The sequence below is a fragment of the Microcaecilia unicolor genome, chromosome 11, assembly GCF_901765095.1.
Source record: "Microcaecilia unicolor chromosome 11, aMicUni1.1, whole genome shotgun sequence".
NCBI classification, from domain to species: domain Eukaryota; kingdom Metazoa; phylum Chordata; class Amphibia; order Gymnophiona; family Siphonopidae; genus Microcaecilia; species Microcaecilia unicolor.
In genome coordinates this window covers 103,042,434-103,061,132 of record NC_044041.1, presented here as the reverse complement: position 1 = coordinate 103,061,132, position 18,699 = coordinate 103,042,434, and the positions used below count along the sequence as shown (strand labels likewise).

The window sequence follows — 18,699 nt, the reverse complement described above, 5'->3', positions numbered from 1 at the left end:
CATCTGAATTTGAAAGTACTTGTAGGTCTCTGAGTACCATTTGGAAGGTGGACTAAAAAAAAAAATAGCTGTAGTTTAGGTAGTCTTACTTAACCCTTCTCTTTGGAAGGGTTTATTGTATTGCCTTATGTCATACTGTAGACATTTATATTAGCATTGTAGCCTATATATTTTCTCAGATCAGGTTGAAATGACATATAAATACAAAGTAAATTTTTATAAATGTGTTAGTAAGGTATGACACTGTAAATCAACAGACATGAAATGAAGGGGCCACTCCCTTCACAGCTCTTTCAGGAGCAACGGAGAGCGCAGACCTGATTAGTATTAGTTTAGGATTTTATTTGGTGTTTCTGTATATTTTTAGGGAGGGAATATAATTATTGGTATTGCTGGCTTTAGATTGATTATGTTGATGTAGGTTACTGAGTTGTATTTTATCTTGTAAATTTTTGGGTCTCATTTTTAAGAAGGAGGATGTAGATAAGTATGAAATAAGATGCTTCTAGATTGTAAATTACATAACTTTACTGACTTCAGCTGCTCTCTCTATTTTGAACCACTTCCACATGAATCTGTAGGTCAGGTTTATTACAACAATGCCTAACCTCTTGTTTCTTTATTTGCATTTTCCTTAGCGTCTGTTCCACTGTTCAGCTCATGTGGGTGTTATCCCCTCTTACCAGTAGGTGGAAGTAGAGAAAAATACTGTTTTTACCAGTGACTTCACCAGTACTAGCTGGTGGTGCTCCCTGGAAGGATCCAATATTTTCTTTACCTCAGCATATGGTCGGTTGTGCTGTCTGGTGCTCGTCCCTGGCCTAGCTTCCCACTCTGCTGGCCAAGCCACACAGCTTGGTAGAGCTGGGGGGGGGGGGGGGGGGGAGGGCAAATCATTCCACAGTTTGGGGGCCAGAAAGAAAAATGCGGAGTATCTGGTGGTTTTGTAGTGGACTCATTTTGGGGATGGAAGAACCAAACGTTGGCGTCTAATGAACATTGGAAGCGGATGGGTGTGTAAGGAATCATGACAGATGCTAGGTAGGAAGGGGAACCCAAGTGTAGAGTTTTATGGTTGATGGATGGTTGAAGACCAAAATTTTAAACCATTACCTGTAAGGAAAAGCTAACCAATGAAGTTGAAGATACAGAGGAGTAATATAGTTGAATTTTTAGACTTTCAAGAGAAATCTTGCGGTAGAGTTTGGAGCCGACAAAGCTGTCTATGAGCGATGCCGTCATAATCGGAATTACAGTAGTCAAAGCATGAGATAATAAAGGCGTGAACAAGCGTGTGCAGAGATGGAAAATTGGGACGTCTGTTTCTCGAATGAGAGCTGTGAGTCAAATATGACCCTAGGGTAACGGAAAGAAGGGACTGGAGTCACAGTGAGAGTGAAGATTGTTAGAGGAACTGAATGACCTGGAGAGCAGCATTCTGGGGGCCAAATTAGGAACTGAAATAGAGGTGAGAAAGATAAGCAGAATGTCATCAGCGTAAAAGTGGATGTTGAAATCCTGAAAGAGAGTTGCTAGGGGGCTAAGGAAAATATTGAAAAGTAGGGGTGAAAGGACAGAACCCTGGGGTACGTCACATTGGAGAGGGAAACTTTGGAACTGAGAACAAGATGTAGTAACGGTGAACGGTTGGAAAATTAGGAAGTGAACCAGGCTAAGACAGTACCTTTAATCCCAATGGCTTGTAAGTGTACGAGCCTGAAAGAATGATCCACTAGGTTGAATGTCGCAGGTAAGTCCATAGAGACTAAGAGAGTAATAAGACCTTTATCTAGGGTAGCATGGAGTTCACTGATTAGGGAAATGATGGTAGTTTTTCTACAGTGTGCGCCTGAAACCATTTGTCTAGGGTGTAAGACTGAAAGGCCATTGATAAAAGAGAGTAATCGGTGAAAGACTTATTTTTCTGTGAGTTTGGAAGCAATGCGCAAATTGGAAATCAGTCCAGGAATTCGGGATGGAAGCATTGGCAGAGGGGCTCTTCAAGACTGGGGTAGAGTTAGGGGTTCCAGATCGTGGCAGGCTATAGTCAGCCAACTAGAAGGAAGTGGATCAGGATGACTGGTAGTGAGATGCATGTGCTTTTAGCAGGACAGAGAAGGAAATAGTAGGAGGTACACTGAAAGTGTCCCAAGTGGCTGCAAAAGGGAAGGATCTGGGGGAGAAGATCTATAGGCAGGTTAGGAGGATTGGGAAGGGCATGACGGAGTGTGGAGACCTTGTCTATGAAGAAATTGCCAAGTATCAGCTGTCAGTAAGAGAATAATGAGGGAAGAGAAAGGAGTGGGCTTTCTGTAAGCTGGGAGTTTCCAAAAAATTGACCTAGCAAGACATTTGGAATTCTTGAGGGAATTAAGGATTTGGGAGTGCTTGGCCAATTGGATTTGTTTTTTTGTTGTAGTGGGCAGCTACTGTCTTGAAACAGTGGAGAGAAGAAACATTGCGAAAACGTTCATTTTACATACCTGTCGCTTCAAAAAGGGGAGCTCTCCGTGATAACAGAGGGCCCTCGCTGATCTTTCAAGAGTTAAGTTTGTATTTGGAAGAGATGGCCACACAAATTTGGAACTCAACGTAGTATCCCAACAGGAGGCAGCCTCCTCCAAAGGAAGCTTAAGGAACATAGTGGGGAAATAGGTGAGCAAGGAAGGGAAGGAGTTAGGGTCATATTAAGGAAAACATGGATGCTGGGTAGGTGTGGGTCTGTGGAAAGTAAAGGGTGACTTGGAGGAGGGGAGTAGGCAGAAAGAGATAAAGAATTGATCAGACCAGGGGACTGGTGAAAAGAAAGCAGAATGATAATCTAGAGGATTGTTGTAGCAGTACCAAATCAGGGGTATGACTGGCAGTATGGGTAGGAAAGTTAATCTGTTGGACCAGACCGATCTGCTTACAGCCCCCCCCCCCCCCCTCCCTGAACCTTTTCCAGTGTAGTTATATCTGCACTTCCAGAGGATCAAGGTGCATCCTTATCTGGAAGACTGGCTGATTCGAGCAGACTCAACAGCGGAAGCCAGCTTGGCCACATCTCAGGTCATCTCTGTTTGAAACTCTGATTCTCTTTCAGTCCCTAGAGTACCTAGAAGATCGCGTTGCCACTGCCCAGGGGATGGTGTTGCTCCTGGAGAACTGGGCAGAGAAGCTTTGAGCACAGAAGCACAGATTGTTCATGCTACTGATTCCCATGGTATGGGACTACTTGCAGCTCCTGGGCTCCATGGCAGCAACACTGGAGGTAGTGGCTTGAGCCAGGGCTTACATGTGACCCGTGCAGTGGACCCTGTTGTTTCGGTGGGCTCCAATCTCTCAGGACTTTATCGCCCTTTGCCTCTTTCATGCCAGATGAGAATCTGTCTGGGTAGGACAGCATAATTCACTTCCTGAGGGGGTGCTGCTGATCCCCCCCCCCCCCCCCCCCCCTTCCAAAACTGGGTGCTTGTAACCACAGATGTGAATCTCCTCGGCTGGTGAGCTCATTGCCTGGGTCGTGTGGCTTATGGAACCTGGTCCCCACAGGAGGCAGCTTGGTCCATCAGTCATCTAAAAGCGGGCAGTTCGCTTGGCTCTGTGTTGGAATTCCTGCTGCTCCTTCAGAGGAAGGTGGTCAGGGTTATGTCAGACAATGTCACAACAGTGGCTTACATCAACAAACAGGGAGTTACCAGGAGTCAGGTGGTAGCTTTGGAAGCAGCGTGCCTCTGTTGGTGGACAGAGATATACCTGTAGGCCCTCTCAGTGGTCCATATTGCAGGCAAGGTCAGTGTGCAAGTGGACTTTCTCAGGCACTCTTTCTGGATCCAGGGGAGCTGGAGCAACAGGCCTGTCAGCTCATCCTGGTCCACTGGGACCTTTGTGGTTTGATCTGATGGCGGAGCATTTCTTAAGTTGTTGGAGGAAACCAGCCTTTCAAGGGTTAGATGCCCTAATTCAGTGGAGTAACCTCTGTCTTCCGTCCCTGGTCTCCGATAGCCCATCTATTGTGCAGGATTGTGCGTCGTCCTCGTTTGGTCTTGCTAGTGGTTCCAGATTGACCTCGTTGACCATGGTACACAGACCTTGTGCGCCTCTTGGAGAGCGATCCTTTCGCATTACCCAGAGATTGCCCGTTACCCAACTAAACTATGGTGTAAATCCCTGTGTCAAAATTAGGCGCAGATCCCTTGAATTCTATAACGCTGCATGCAAATCCTAGAAACGCCCATGCTCCTCCCACAGCGTTGCCCCCTTTTCAAATTCACATGGAAAAATTTACAAGCACATCTTAGTGACTATAAAGATGTGCACTTAATTTGGCTCATTAAACAAGTTGTGCGCACAATTTCGGCATGCGCCCAAAATTGCCCACGCAATTTTGAGCGCTGTGTACATAGTATTAGTGGGTAATTGTAAAATTATGCTCACAGGTTTATCCAATTAAGGGGATAGTGTGGAACAAATTCCTGTTACCTTCCTTAATGTAACAGACATTGAAGCTTTTAAAAAGGAATTTAAAAACTTTTGTTTAGTCACATGGATGCTAATAATATGAAAGGCTGCCAATGATGTAACTTGTATTTTAGTTATATATATGTGGATTATATATATATATATATATATATATATATATATATATGTGTGTGTGTGTGAGAGATAGGAAATAGGGTGCATTATTAACTGGGAGGAAGTGCACAAAGCTAAGCATGATCAGGTAAACCTGGTTGCTTGTTGCCATGTATTTTACTCCTGATGGAATTCTGTGTGACTGCAGAGCGTAGAAGTCTGCATTTTTGAATCTGCACTCTGATGCTGGCTGCTGGGCCCTCCCCAGCCAACGGCAAAGTCTGTCTGGCTCCCCTGCTGCCCTCCTAAGCCTACCCGAGTACACCGTGGTGGTCTAGTGGCCTCTTCGGGGGCAGTAAAGACCTCTACTGGCTTATGCTGCTGCTTTTTCAAAACGGCTGCCGAGACTTCAAACATTGGTATCTGGGGCGCTTGCACCAGCCTTGCCTTTTTCTGCTGCTCCTCATGGCTCTCAGCCTCTGGTGAGGCATCTGATCCCTGTGCTGACACCCCCTTGACATCGGTGGAGGAAGCTTTACGAAAGGAGCCTACACCTCAACTCCCTTCCAGACAAGCACATGGTCTCTTTCTTGAGGCAGGCTCGGTCTCGACCCTTCCATGAGGAACCCTTCGCTGACACTGAGGAGCGCTCATAGACATTTGATGAAGACCCTAGGTATTTCTCATTGGAGGAGTCGTCCTATGGTATGCCTTCTGACCACTTCCCTCCAGAGGAAAGGAGGAAATTTCCACCTGTGCCTTCCCTTCCCAGGTTTTGTCAGGGAAATGGCAGCTGCTATTCCAGTTCGTTTGAAGACTGAGCTCAGGGTTGAGATGTTCGAGGTCCTGGACTTCGACTCTCCTGCTTGGGAGGCCAAGACAGATCTTGAGAGATGTTCAGGTGAAGTACTGGGAGTCCCCTCTGTTGGTCCCTGTCCTACCCAAAAATACTGATACCATCTATCAGATCCAGAGCTCCTCAGGCTTTGACAGGCCTCAGTTGCCTTTTCATTCCCTGTTGGCGGAATCCAAGCTCAAGAGAGCCAGGAGTTCCAAGGTCTTTGCTTCTGTGCCCCCATTTAGAGAAGATTGAACCCTGGACTCTTTTGGGCGGAAGATATTTCAGGCCTCTATGCTCATTTCCTGCATACAATTTTACCAGGTCTACAGGAGCCTTTACTTATGGAATTTGGTGCGCAGTATGTCCGATTTGGCTGATTCTCTCTCACTGAAACAGGCCGAATATCTTCGCTAGCTGACCAAGCAGCAGAAGGTGTGTCATAAGTTTTTGATCGGGGTGCTTTTGATGTGCCATCTAGGATCTCTGCCCAGAGTACAGCGATGCGCATAATCTTAAAGCTGCGTGTCTCTGACTTGGACCCCACAGTCCAGCAGAGATTGGCGGATGCCACGTGCCGGGGGATTAACCTTTTTGGGGAGAAGATAGAGGGGGTTGCTGATCTCATAAAGAAGCATACCGATACCATTAATACTCTCCCGACGGACACCTTCTGCCCCCTCTTCATCCAGGAGGTTTTCAAGGTAGATCAAGCTACCTTGAAAGGCATGGGTGTGCTCCTTCTCTTCAGCTTCAGCAGGCACCGTCGCAGCGTGTTCTCGTCTACAACATACACCTAAGTCCCTGCTGCCATACCCGGTGACTGTTCTGGATGCCTTGCTGATGGGGGGAGGGGAGACTCAATTTTTTCCAAGAAAGCTGGCCCCTTGTAACCCCTTAACAGGGCTTTCTTCAAATTGTCCATCTCGGATATCCACCCGATGCACACCCACTGTGCATTGGTTTCAAAGATCACCAAATTGCCCTTGGAGAGCTCTCAGCACAAGGAAGTACTTGCAGAGGAGCTGTCCACCATTCTGAAGGTCCACGTGGTCGAGCCTGTTCACCAGGGGAGGAGGGACAGGGATTCTGTTCCAGGTATTTCTTTGTCCCAAAGAAAACAAAGGGGATGCATCCCATCCTAAACCTAAGGGCCCTGAACAAATTCCTGGCCAAAGAAATCCACTCATTTCTAGAATAAGAGGCATAAAGTGTATTGTTTTGGGATCTTGCCAGATATTTGTCACCTGGATTGGTCATTGTTGGATCCTGGGCTTGATGGACCTTTGGTTTGTCCTATTATGGCAACACTTATGTTCTTATGAATTTCAACCGCTTCTGAAAGGGAAAGCGGTTAGAGTGATGTCTGACAATGTGTGGTGGTGGCGTACATCAGCAGGCAGGCCGGGATACAGAGTCAGGCGGTGGCCTTCGAAGCGTCAAACCTTTGCTGCTTGACGGAAGCGCATCTGCAGGCTCTTTCAGTGGTCTATATTGCAGACAAGTAGAACGTGTAAGCAGACTTTCACAGTTGCTGTGTACTGGATCCGGGAGAAAGGGAGCTGGGGCAGCAGGCCTTTCAGCTAATAGTAGACCGCTGGGGGTGTCTCAGTTCGACCTGATTAGTTTGAGAGCCAATGCGAAGGCAGAACACTTCAGTTGATGGAGCGTCCCATCTTCTTAGGGACATAGATTCTGTGGTTCAGCCTTGGCCGGTGGCGGAGCTGCTCTGTGTTCCCTCCATGGCAATCGGTGGGCCGAGTGTTGCACAGGATTTCGTGTCACCTTGCTGGTGGCACCAGATTGGCCCCACAGACTTTGGTATGTGGATCTCTGGTGCCTGCTGGTAGGGATCAGGGGTTTCTTCGGCAAGGGCCGGTAGACATGGAGGAACTGGATCCATTCTGGTTCATGATGTGGCCATTGAGAGGCATGGGGTTTCCCTCCGCAGCGAATTCTACTGTGCAGTGATCCAGGAAGACAGGGTCTGGCAGGTTTTTGAATCCTGGTACGGGGAGCGATCCCTATCCCCCTGGAGGGATCAGATTCCCAATATCTTGAGATTCCTGGAGCAGGGGCTTGCATTTAGCTCCCTGAGGGTCCAAGTGGCTGTACTTTCAGCTTTTGGGGAAAGGTGAGGGGCACTTCTCTGACTCAGCAAAGGGAAGTGGCTCAATTCTTGAAGGGGGTGCTTCATCCTTCCTTTCCTTTTGTGGGACCTGAATTTGGTTCTCCAGGCGTTGTCAGGGGCTTCGTTGGAGCCCTTGTGCTCAGCTTTCATCAAGGACCTCACACTCAAGATGGTGTTTCTGATGGCAATCACCTCTGCTCTGAGGGTCTCAGAGCTTCAGGCCCTATCATGACAGGACCCATATCTGCGGAGGATTTGACGTCCTTGCAGACAGTCTCATCCTTTCTGCTGAAGGTGGTGTCTCCGTTCCATGTGAATCAGGAGGTGTGTTTGGCCGCTTTTGTGGTGGTTGGGTGGGGAAGGGGAGTTCATCAGGTGCGGACAGGAGGCTCCACAAACTGGATGTCTGGAGAGCAGTTCTTTGGTTCTTGAGACGAATGAGATTTTTCTCTCTGATCACCTGTTTGTGCTCTTTCATGGCCCTTGGAAGGGCCAGGCAGCCTCTAAGGATTCTGTTGCAAGGTGGCTATTGAATCTGCCTACATTGGTGTGGATCGTCTGTTGTCTCAAGGACTGAAGGCCCATGCATCCTGGGTGGAGGCCTGGGCTTTTTCATCTGAGGAGATTTGCGGGGCAGCGACATGGGCCTTCCTACACCACAGGTTGCATGTTCTGGCCAGGGTCTGTTTGAACTTTGGCAGAGCGGTCATTCAGGGAGCCTTGTCTTCCCCTGCCCCTTAGGTCTGCTTTGATACATCCTGCTGGTTCAAACCAGTGTAAGCTGATGCTAAGAAAGGAGAAATTTGTGTCTTACCTAATTATTTTCTTTAATCAGCATCACTGTTCTGAATTTTCAGTCTTGGAAGACCTCAGCCCAGGGTTCTGGGTATGCTCTATCTTGTTTTATTAGAAGTAAATGAAAAAGAAAAAGATTGGATTACAATTGCCAGCCATATAGGGTTCCCATGAGATGGCTATTCCCTGGTATATGCAGAGTAGTAAGTGTCACTCTGAAGTGTTTTACTCGCTTATCATTGCAGCTGCAGTGTTTGTTGGGGTTGGGTGTGTTATGAAGTGGGACCTTCTGCTGCTTGGGCAGATGCATACTCGATTGTTCCAGAGAGCACCACACATTATAGCTGGTGATGTCACTGGTTGAATTTAGTTTTCTCTACCTCCAACTGCTGGTGGCTAGAACATAAGAGTAGCCATACTGGGTCCGACCAATGGTCCATCTAGCCCAGTAGCCTGTTTCCAACATTGCAGGTCGCAAGTACCTGGCAGAAACCCAAATTGTGGAAACATTCCAGGCTACAAATCCCAGAGCAAGCATTTGCTTCCCCATGTCTACTCAATAGCAGACTATGATGGACTTTTCCTCCAGGAAGTTGTCCAAACATTTTTTTAAACCCAGATAACTCTAACCGCTGTTACCACATCCTTTGGCAAAGAGTTTCAGAACTTAACTGTTCTGTTCGTTGAGAGAAAAATTATTTCCTTCTCTTTGTTTTAATAGTATTTCCATGTAACTTCCTTGAGTGTCCCCTAGTCTTTATACTTTTGGAACAAGTAAAAAAAAATCAATTTCTTCTACTTGTTCGACACCACTCAGGATTTAGTAAACATCAATCATATCTGCCCTCATCAGTCTCTTTTCCAAGCTGAAGAGCTCTAACCTCGTTAGCCTTTCCTCATATGAGAGGAGTTCCATCCCGTTTATCATTTTGGTCTCTCTTTTTGAACATTTCCTAATTCTGCTGTATCTTTTTTTTGAGATATGGTGGCCAGAACTGAACAGAATACTCGGGTACAGTCGCACCAGCGATAGAGGCATTATGGTATTTTCGGTCTTGTTCACCATCCCTTTCCTAATAATTCCTAGGGGTAAGACCCGCTGGTTTAGAATAGTGAGACTGAAAAGAAAATTATCGGATAAGACATTTCTCTTTGTCCTCTTGTTTTTTTATTCTAACTCTCCAACCATTTTCTTTTTCTCCTTCCTCATTGTTCTTCAGTATAACACAGTCATAGATAGGTCTTACAGTGGGAAAATTGGTAAATGGTGAATCAAGCAGCAATGTAAAAGTAGAGAAACCATTTTGATTTGTTTTTTTTGCAAGGGTTCACATGACACCATTTTCCAAACACCTAAAACAAGTTGATTGGTTTAATATTTTAGAGGGTTAAATGAAAATAGAAGACTATATTGGGAGGGAGGGAATAGAGCATAGACTTATTTCCAGTACATGGTTGATATTTTAAGTTTTGAACCCTCTGTTGGCTTGCAAAGTTATGGTTTCTTGTCAGTTAAAGTATAACTAATGATCTTGTTCCTTGTAGGCAGATTGTGAAATGTCTAACGGTTATGAGGATCACATGGCTGATGACTGTAGGGACGATGGCAGAACAAACCTGATTGTGAACTACCTTCCTCAGAACATGACACAGGATGAACTGCGAAGCTTATTTAGCAGTATTGGTGAGGTGGAGTCTGCTAAACTAATTCGGGATAAGGTTGCAGGTAAATTTATCAAAGTGTTTTTATGACTCTCAAAGAATTTGCTTAAAAAGATGGCTCTTTATTGGACTGTGAGATAAATACTGTGTTGCTCAGTGGTTTATCATCTTGTTTATCCTGGTGTACCAACTTTATACCACTTTGGAAATTTGGGAGCCTTCCTATTGCTGCCACTTCTGAATGATGTACCATCCCACATTTATTCCTTGGTGCTTTTGCTTTCAACATACTCCTTCTAATTAGTTGGTACAAGGTGGTAGTCTTAAACAATAAAATAACTTATGAAGGCAGACAAGAAAGGAAATGTTTCCCTTTTCCAAAAGAAAATCAGTTCTCAAATTGCCAAGATTGGGAAGATAAAGATGATTGGTGGACTTAGGGACAAAGGGGGGGTTACAGAAGGAGAGGCTATAAGCAGAGGTACTTTAATGCAGTTAATGGAATTTCAACCTTTTCCTTCTCCATCCTAACAAAAATACAGCCAACCACTCCTCACCTTGTGCACAACACTGGGACTATCGGCCTCTCTTTGACCCCATTTTGCAGTTATCTTTACTATAAAACTGCCCGCCTCTTCTCCCCAGTGGGTGGTCATATAAAACACTTTGATTTTCAGCTCTCTCATACCTTCCACTGTAGAGCAAACCATCTGTTTTCCACTAGTTCTTCCACACTGCAATGCAGAACTCTCACACTTGAGAGTTTCTAAAATATTCAGAACACATATCAGAAGTGACTCCTCAAAATCAGAATAGTGTTGCATTAAAGTTGGACATTGAAAAAGTTTTTTATTTTGCAGATGTCCTTAATGCTGATGTGAGAGAGCTGTTTATAAAGTGTAACTTGGTGATCTTAAGCATGTTATAAACAGACATCTGAGGATTTTCTTCATTTAAGACTTCTAGTCTTCATGTATCCTACCTTTCCCTTAGCAAACTCTGGAGTTTCAAATCTCTTTGTGAATCTGAACCCTCCCCTTGAGGGGGTGAGAGCTTCTTTAGCTTGGTGTGAACATTTCAATGCTTAGTGAAATATTTTCACAATATTTTCCAACTGTGGACCTTACCTTCATGCTGGGAAATGCTAAAGGAGCAGTATCCCCCCCCCAACTGAGCTACCAGTAAAGCTCCCACCTACTTTAGTCTGGTTGCCCATATCTCTCCTTGACTCTGCCCTGTTTCATAGGACAATGGAGGAGGAATTTTCTTGATTGATTTCATAATATATCCAGAGCTTTCAATATACTGGGCAAGTTCAGATAAATATTTTTTTTTGTTGTATTCAATCTGGTAAAACCTGTCCAAGGTTAGTGCAAGGCTTACTACAATATTATATATTATTTTGACTTGCGTAGAGTTTTTTTTGTTTTGTTTTTGTTTTGTTTTTTTAATTAAGGGCACAGCTTAGGATATGGCTTTGTGAACTATCTTAACGCAAAAGACGCTGAAAGAGCAATAAACACACTGAATGGTCTCAGACTTCAATCAAAAACTATCAAGGTAACTATGTTGAATTTTAAAGCTGAACTGTAAGTTGGAGCTTGTGTAGTCCAGGTTATCGGTTCTTTTGAGGTTTGTTTGCTTCTAGTTCCCTATTCTTTGCTGCACCCCCAAATGTACACTGGGGCAACCACGAGAACACTGCTAACTTGCCAGATTTCTTCTAGGACACATTCTGAAGTCTATGGCCATGCACCAGGAATGAAATTACCGTAAGCACATCTAGCCTGCCCTTCTTATCTGTGGTCATTTTCTCTGTTTTCACATTTATTTCAAAAGGCACAGTTTTATATTCTAAAAGATTACGGTCACTCCTGACTCTGGATAACTGTAGCATGTGCAAATCATTTTAAAACAATTAGGCTACCTGTGTCAGTTGCCTCTTACACATCTACCTAATGGCATTAGTCTTTATTGTGTGTGAGGGAAAACTTACTATAAGGTCTGTTTCATAGTAAAAACAGTTGAAGAATTAAGTCCTGAGCATTGCTGTCAGTAGCAGAACCACACATTAAAAATTATCTAAATTCCCAATCTAGTGACTTGATTCCTGGGCCCACAGAAAGTAATTAATTACACTGTTGTGAATAAGAACAAATGCATTGTCACACTTGAACATATCAGTTTTGTTCAGGAACATCTTGTAGTGCAGTATCTTATGGCATCTCCTACTTTATAGAAAAAGATCTAAAATGTTATGATGTCAAATGTATATTTCCAGTATTCTAGAGGAATGGACAAGATGAGTGATTGATGGTAAATACATGGATGGCCAACATATGGATTAAGTAGATGATGTGTTTTGTATTGGACAATTTGTAAAAGACAAGATGGTAAAATTGTAAGCTTTAAATGGTGAAGAAATGGTTCTTTCTTAAAATCATATTTTACTATTGGCATATTAAAATTTATAGAGTTTTAGAGCCTGTTACTAAAACGTGTTAGCTGTTAATGAGGCAGTTAGCACATATTAACTACTCAAACACCACATTAATGAACGTTTGTTCATTTCTGCCTTAGCTAACATTTAACAGGGCAAAAAATAAACAGAGACTGTACCTTACGATTAAAGTGAAGGTAGTTGAGCATTAAAGTGACGCAGCATAGATGTCACCTAAATTGGTATAGCTAACTGAATCGTTTTTTCTGCAGTGCAGTTAATGCACAGTAAGGAAACTGTCTCGGAGTTAACTGTGGGGGAAAATGCTGTGACTTTCCTCAAAAGTTAACATAGAGCCTCCACAAGTACCAAGTAGAAATTGCAAATCATTACTGCATTTTTAGTAGATGGGCCCATTTATGTTCTTGTAAAATAAATATGTTTTTAGTCTAACTGGTGGTTCACGTGATCTTTATTGGCCCTGATTTTTGTGTGTGTCTGCATTTTTATCTGCTTTTCCAAAAATTGCTCAAAACATGGTTGGGAGAACATTTTGTCCAGTTAGAACTTTATAAAATTACCATGATGCTGAGAGCAAAGCTTCTGTGAGCTTTCAGCTTGTACAGAGACATGTACTAGAACAAGGCTTTTCTGCTCTCAAGAAATGATGGCATGCACAGAACCGACTTTTGTGTTTCACATAGGAAACAACTGGTATTTACAGGCCAGGGTCTTCATCTGCTGGGGAAACTGCCATCAGTGACAGTGGTAACATGAATTAAAAGGCACATAAGGATGTTCTAGATTTGCAGGCATATTTTGTTTTAGCAGTAGCACCTATTGGGGAGGGTCAGTCCTTCAGTTTATCCATCCATATGCCTAGGTTGGTTTGTGCATGTGAAAAAACCCTATGCCTAAAGCAGATCAGGAGCCAGCAGAAGTGGCAACACAGTGGCAGAGAAATAAGGTTCTGCCACCGGGAAGAACCTTAGCGCTGAGAAGAGGCAGGAAAGATGGAGCAGTGTGCTTTGGAGGGTATAAACACTGCAGCTCAAGAAGGGGTAACTTGCCACTGCCAGAGCCTTAGCAAACTATGAAATATTGTGCTCCAAAGAGCTGACTCTCACTAGCAGAATGTTTTCTGTTAAGAGACTAGGGAATGCAGTCACACGAGTGGGTGAAGGCATCCAGACTGCTCCCAGTGGTATTACTTTCCCATGGTTCATGTACACTTTTGAAACCAGTTCCTATGAGCATGTTTGGGGGTTCCTGGCCTGAAAAGCAGGTCCCCCTTCCCCCCCCCCCCCCCTTTGAATTCAGTTGTCTCTTCCCACTCCAACAGTTGGCAGCTAGGTCTCTCGCTCCTCTGTACATTAAGAAAAAGAAACAAAATGAAAGTAAGAACAGCTTGCAAACTAGAAATGGAAGCTATAGCAAATAAATATTGCACACTACAGAGAGAGAATTCAGACAAAACTGCTGGCTTCCACCCCACCCCCCTATCGACCCAGTTTGGTACCTGCAAGTTCCTTGCAGCAGGGCCTTTGCTCACTCTACATCCAAGTGGGCTCCAAACCAGCATGATCCAGGGTCTTGGCTACCAGCTCCACATGCACTGGCAGACGCGTTCTGATGCCATATCGTCTCCCGGCACACAGGATATGAGGGGTAGGGGTGGTGTGCTGCACATTTACTCTAACATTGTCTTGTTCAGCCACAGTTGCCTCTAAGCCAGAGTCAGCAACCACTGCAGCTGCTCTACGACACCTGTAGAGAGAGAATATAACATAGTAATTGACGGCAGATAAAGACCTGAATGGTTCATCCAGTCTGAGAGCAAAATGTCTGAGTCTACACTGCCATCAAGTCGGACAAGCCGTCCTGGGTCATGCCACAGGCAGACTCCAATTCACCACGCAGCAGTGAGAACTTCAGAGTCACAAATCCAGCTTCCTTTTAAAGACACAGCACCTCCTTAACAATACAAGCACTCCCATAAAGATAGACGCTCTTGAAAACTCTTTGAGACCAGCACCAGAATACTGTTTTTGCACAAGTGAAAACCAAAAGGTGCAAGGAGGACCTGAGATTTTCAGGTATCCCTTCCCCTCATGGAGTCCTGCAACCTAAAACGACTCTATCCCTTGTACTTCTTGGTGTTCCTGCCCCCCCCCCCCCCAAAAAAAAAAAAAAAACCCCACACACACACAATCTGCTGTACTGAAAATGCTTCATAAGTCTTTCTTAGAAAGCACGTCTTTCCTTCTGCAGGGTTCCTCTCCTCAACCCTTTTGCCCACAGGTTTCTTCCCTGCTGCCTCCCCCCCCCCCCCCATTAGATACCATGTACTCCCTCAGGACCTGTTGCCTAGACCCTGAACAGCCAAACTGTCCATGGTGTCTTTCCCCTCCAACTGAGGAGGATCCATTCCAAGACATTTGGATTCTTCCACCATCTGTGCATCTGATCACCCGAACAGTTGGAGAAACTGCCTTCTTCAGGTCCTCTAGAGCTTCCAGTAATTTTGGATGTCTAAGGGGATGATAATTCCTTTTGACCAAGTGTCCAAAAGCACGTTCCCTTCTAACAGGATTTTAGTACCATTGTTCAATCCTTGGTTCTTCTGAGGAGATCCCAGGGCTACTGATTTCATCAGGTTCTTCAGGTAAAGATTTGCCAGACACTCTTCACAGATCAGTAAACCTCTTGATGTTTGGACCTCAAATGCAGAGTTCACCCTGTGCTAAGTCACGTCTTCCCCTATCTGCCCCACCAATCCTTGGACTCAGGCAGGTCTCAAAAAAGCTAAAAATGTCAAAACGCAGTCAAATGTATCACTTGGGAAAGAACAGAAAACTGTAGACATCATTGGATGATAAGTCTTTCGGGAAGGAATGCTTAACTTTAGATAAACAAACTAAAGGCAGTGATGCCAGACGGCCAGCTCCTTCCTCAGTTAGTATGTCTCTATCTCAGCAGGTGGTGGACGACTTTTTTCTCCAGCTCCTGGGCCCAAGGCCTCTGAGGCTGCTCCTGGGCCGGTGGCCAGTTTGAGCCAGGGGTCACGGTCTGGTGGTGTCCCCTTTGGCAGCATACGCAGTTGCTGGGTCCCTGCTGCACCTCAAATTCCCTCTGAACAGGCTTTTGCTGTTCCTTTCCTTCCCTGTTTGTTTCTGCCTCCTCACTAAAAAAAAACATAGAATTTATTTAAAAGAGAAACAGGGAAGTGTGTTTTTGTTGAGAGCAGTTTTGTGTTACTGCTGTCCGAGTCCTGTTTTCTGTCGCCTGCTTGTCTGAGCCTGCCTCGAAGTGGAGTCAGAGAGTTTTTTTCCCTTCGGCTCAGCTGTCAGTTCCCGCACTTTCCTGGTCCGGGGTAAGTCCTGCTGGGTTCCTGTTTGGGGACGGGCGGAGGTGGTTAAATGCTGTTCCCGATGCAGGAAATGGCGTTCGGCAGCGGGCCTTTGCAGTGCGGGGTGCGCTGATTTGGTGGGACTCGACGGAACAGTGCCCCCCCCCCCCCCCCCCCCCGAGAGCGTGCTTTCCCGCCCAGAGCCTTGTGATTCTTGCGCCATTTTGTGATCGGTCACGGAGCCAGCGCCGGTAGCGGTTTTGGGCAAAGCTTCTTCTCCCGCTGATAGGGGAGTCGGGGGGGCGTCGGCACTGTGGACGGTGGTGCAGGTGCCATGGCTGCGACCTCCGTTTTGCGGGGGAGGGGGATTCGCCAGAGTTTATTTTGCTACTCCACACATTTTTGTTGAAAAGGGCCTCCCCCCCCCCCCCCCCCCCAAACAGCTGCAACAACTTCGGCCTTTGATTCTCTCAGGGGGTCTGGGGGTAACCAAGAGCTTTTGGGTTTTTCCCCAGAGGATTTCTCCTCCGGGTCATTCCATGCCAAGTGGTCTAAAATTAAAAAAATGTTCCCACCATCATGTTCTCCAATTTTGTTCAAGTTTTATCTGTTGTGCAAGTCAGGTGTTAAACTAAGTTTCCCAAAATTTGAGGTCTCTAACTGCAATAGTTGCAGATCTAGACCCCCTTTTCTGAAAGGTGGTCAGCCCATGCGCGCACAACATTTACCAAAATGCCATTTTGGGGGTCTAATAAAATCCAAACACATTTATAAGAATGGCTAAAAAATTCAAATCCTGTACAATTTTTGATGCTAATTCCGATGAAATACATTTTAACATTATGGATGCAAAATCCAGTCAAACAAGTTGACTCAAAGTGTGCATCAAAATTGGTCGCGACTCATCGGAACATATTTGGACCAATATTCAGACCGCAACAACTTTCATGCAAACAAAGATATGGACTTGAAATTTTGAACAAGCATTATGCTTGTGCTGGACATACATAATACTGCCAGATTTGCAACTAACCAGCATCTATAACCGCCCTGCAGGATCTCTTCAAAGTTGGCACTGTCAGCACAAATGGTAAAATGTACCAAAGTTCAAAGCCAATTATTAAAAAAAGAGTCTGCCTGAACCAGCCTGTGAACAGTATCATCTGAAAGAGAAAATTGTGCTCTACGACACTGAGCAGACGGGGGTAGAGGATGTGGGGGGACGGTGCCCTCACTGACCAACCGGAGGACTCTTCCGCCGTGAGGATTTCCATAAGGAGGAGTTGTCCTCCTTTATCTCTCAGGCATTGGAAGCCCTGAATATAGAGGACCCTGAGGTTGCGGCTTCTCAGGCGGTCAACCCCAAGATGGCTAGTACCAGACGACCTTCTAAGGCCTTTCCCGGTACATGAAGCTATTGGAGTTGATTTCGGCCCAGTGGGCGGATCCGGATGGGGGGGCTGAAAGTAGCCAGGGCTATGGCTGGGCTGTATCCGGTTTCAGCGGACCGTTTAGAGCAGTTTGCTCTACCTAGGGTGGATGCCCTGGTGACGGCAGTCACTAAGAAGACTACTCTTCCAGTGGAAGGTGGTGTGGCACTTAAGGATATGCAAGACAGACGGCTAGAGGCCTCTTTAAAACGTGCCTTTGAGGTGGCCGCTTTGACACTTCAAAGCTTCTGTTTGTAGTTCTTATGCAGCTAGAGCTTGCTCAGTTGGCTACATTCTGTCATGAGTTCGATTTCGGAGTCTGATATGCTGGGAACTCCTCAGATGTCACTGATGGATATTGGACTGGCGTACTTGGCGGATGCCTTGTATGATTTGGTCCGTGCTTCGGCCAAACTCATGGCCTTGACCGTTTCCTCTCGGAGTCTTCTGTGGCTCCGTCATTGGGCCGCAGATATGACCTCTAAGCAACGGCTCATTAAATTGCCTTTCCGAGGGAAATTTCATTTTGGGGAAGACCTAGAAAAGGTTGTTAAAGATTTGGGGGATTCCAAATCTCAGCGTCTTCCGGAGGATAGACCCAAGTCTACTTCAGGCAGGGAGTCTCGAGGTCACGTTTCAGAGAGACCACGACGGTATCGCCCGGGGCGGTCCAACACAGCCTTTCAGCTTCCTTGTTTTGGGCAGTGTTCTTCCTTTCACAATGAGAAGCGTCTGGCTGGACCCCCCCCTCTCGTCAGGGGCTCCTCGGGCCTCCCAATGATGGGACGCAGGTCCACTCGGGAGGAGAGCAGATTAGTGGTCGGCTTTCTCTGTTTCTTCCAGAGTGGGCCAGAATTACTTCCGAGCAGTGGGTCCTCGATGTGGTGAGAGAAGGTTACAAGCTAGAATTCTTCTCTCTTTTCTGGAGTCCCACTGTGTATCGCAGGCCAAGAGGACAGTGGTTCTGCAGTGTTTGCGAGACCTGCTAAGGATAGGGGCTATCGTGCCTATTCCTCCTCTTGAAAGGCGCACAGGCCGGTACTCCATCTTCTTTGTGGTTCCAAAGAAGGGAGGGACTTTTCGGCCTATTCTCGATCTCGGAAAAGTAAACCAGTTTTTGCGTGTTCGTCACTTCCACATGGAGACATTAAGGGCAGTTATTGTTGCTGTTCAACCAGGCGAGTTTTTGGCGGCTCTCGATTTGAGGGAAGCTTACCTGCACATTCCAATTTGGCAGCCCCATCAGAGATTTCTCAGATTTGTGGTGCTGGGTCAGCACTTCCAGTTTCGAGCCCTTCCTTTCGGAATGGCCACTGCCCCACACACTTTTTCCAAGGTCATGATGGTGGTAGTGGCGACATTCCTGCGTAAGGAGGGGATTCGAGTGCATCCATACCTCGACGACTGGCTGATTCAGGCAACGACAGCAGAGGAGAGTTGAGTGGTCACCGACCGAGTGATTGCGGTGTTGCAATCCTTAGGTTGGGTGGTCAATAT

The 18,699-nt window shown here is 45.7% G+C and overlaps 1 protein-coding gene across 2 annotated transcripts in view; it reads left to right on the top strand.

Moving 5' to 3' along the window:
* The window catches only part of ELAVL1 (ELAV like RNA binding protein 1), a 108,566-nt gene that overhangs the window by 12,882 nt on the left and 76,985 nt on the right, over positions 1-18,699 (top strand). The window contains exons 2-3 of one of the 2 annotated variants that reach the window (XM_030218538.1): positions 9,871-10,047; positions 11,440-11,543. In XM_030218538.1, coding sequence (XP_030074398.1) covers positions 9,879-10,047; positions 11,440-11,543 — 273 coding nt within the window. In that variant the 5' untranslated portion in view covers positions 9,871-9,878. Of the gene's footprint in view, positions 1-9,866; positions 10,048-11,439; positions 11,544-18,699 lie in introns of both variants that reach the window. The other variant, XM_030218537.1, reaches the window with a different exon arrangement.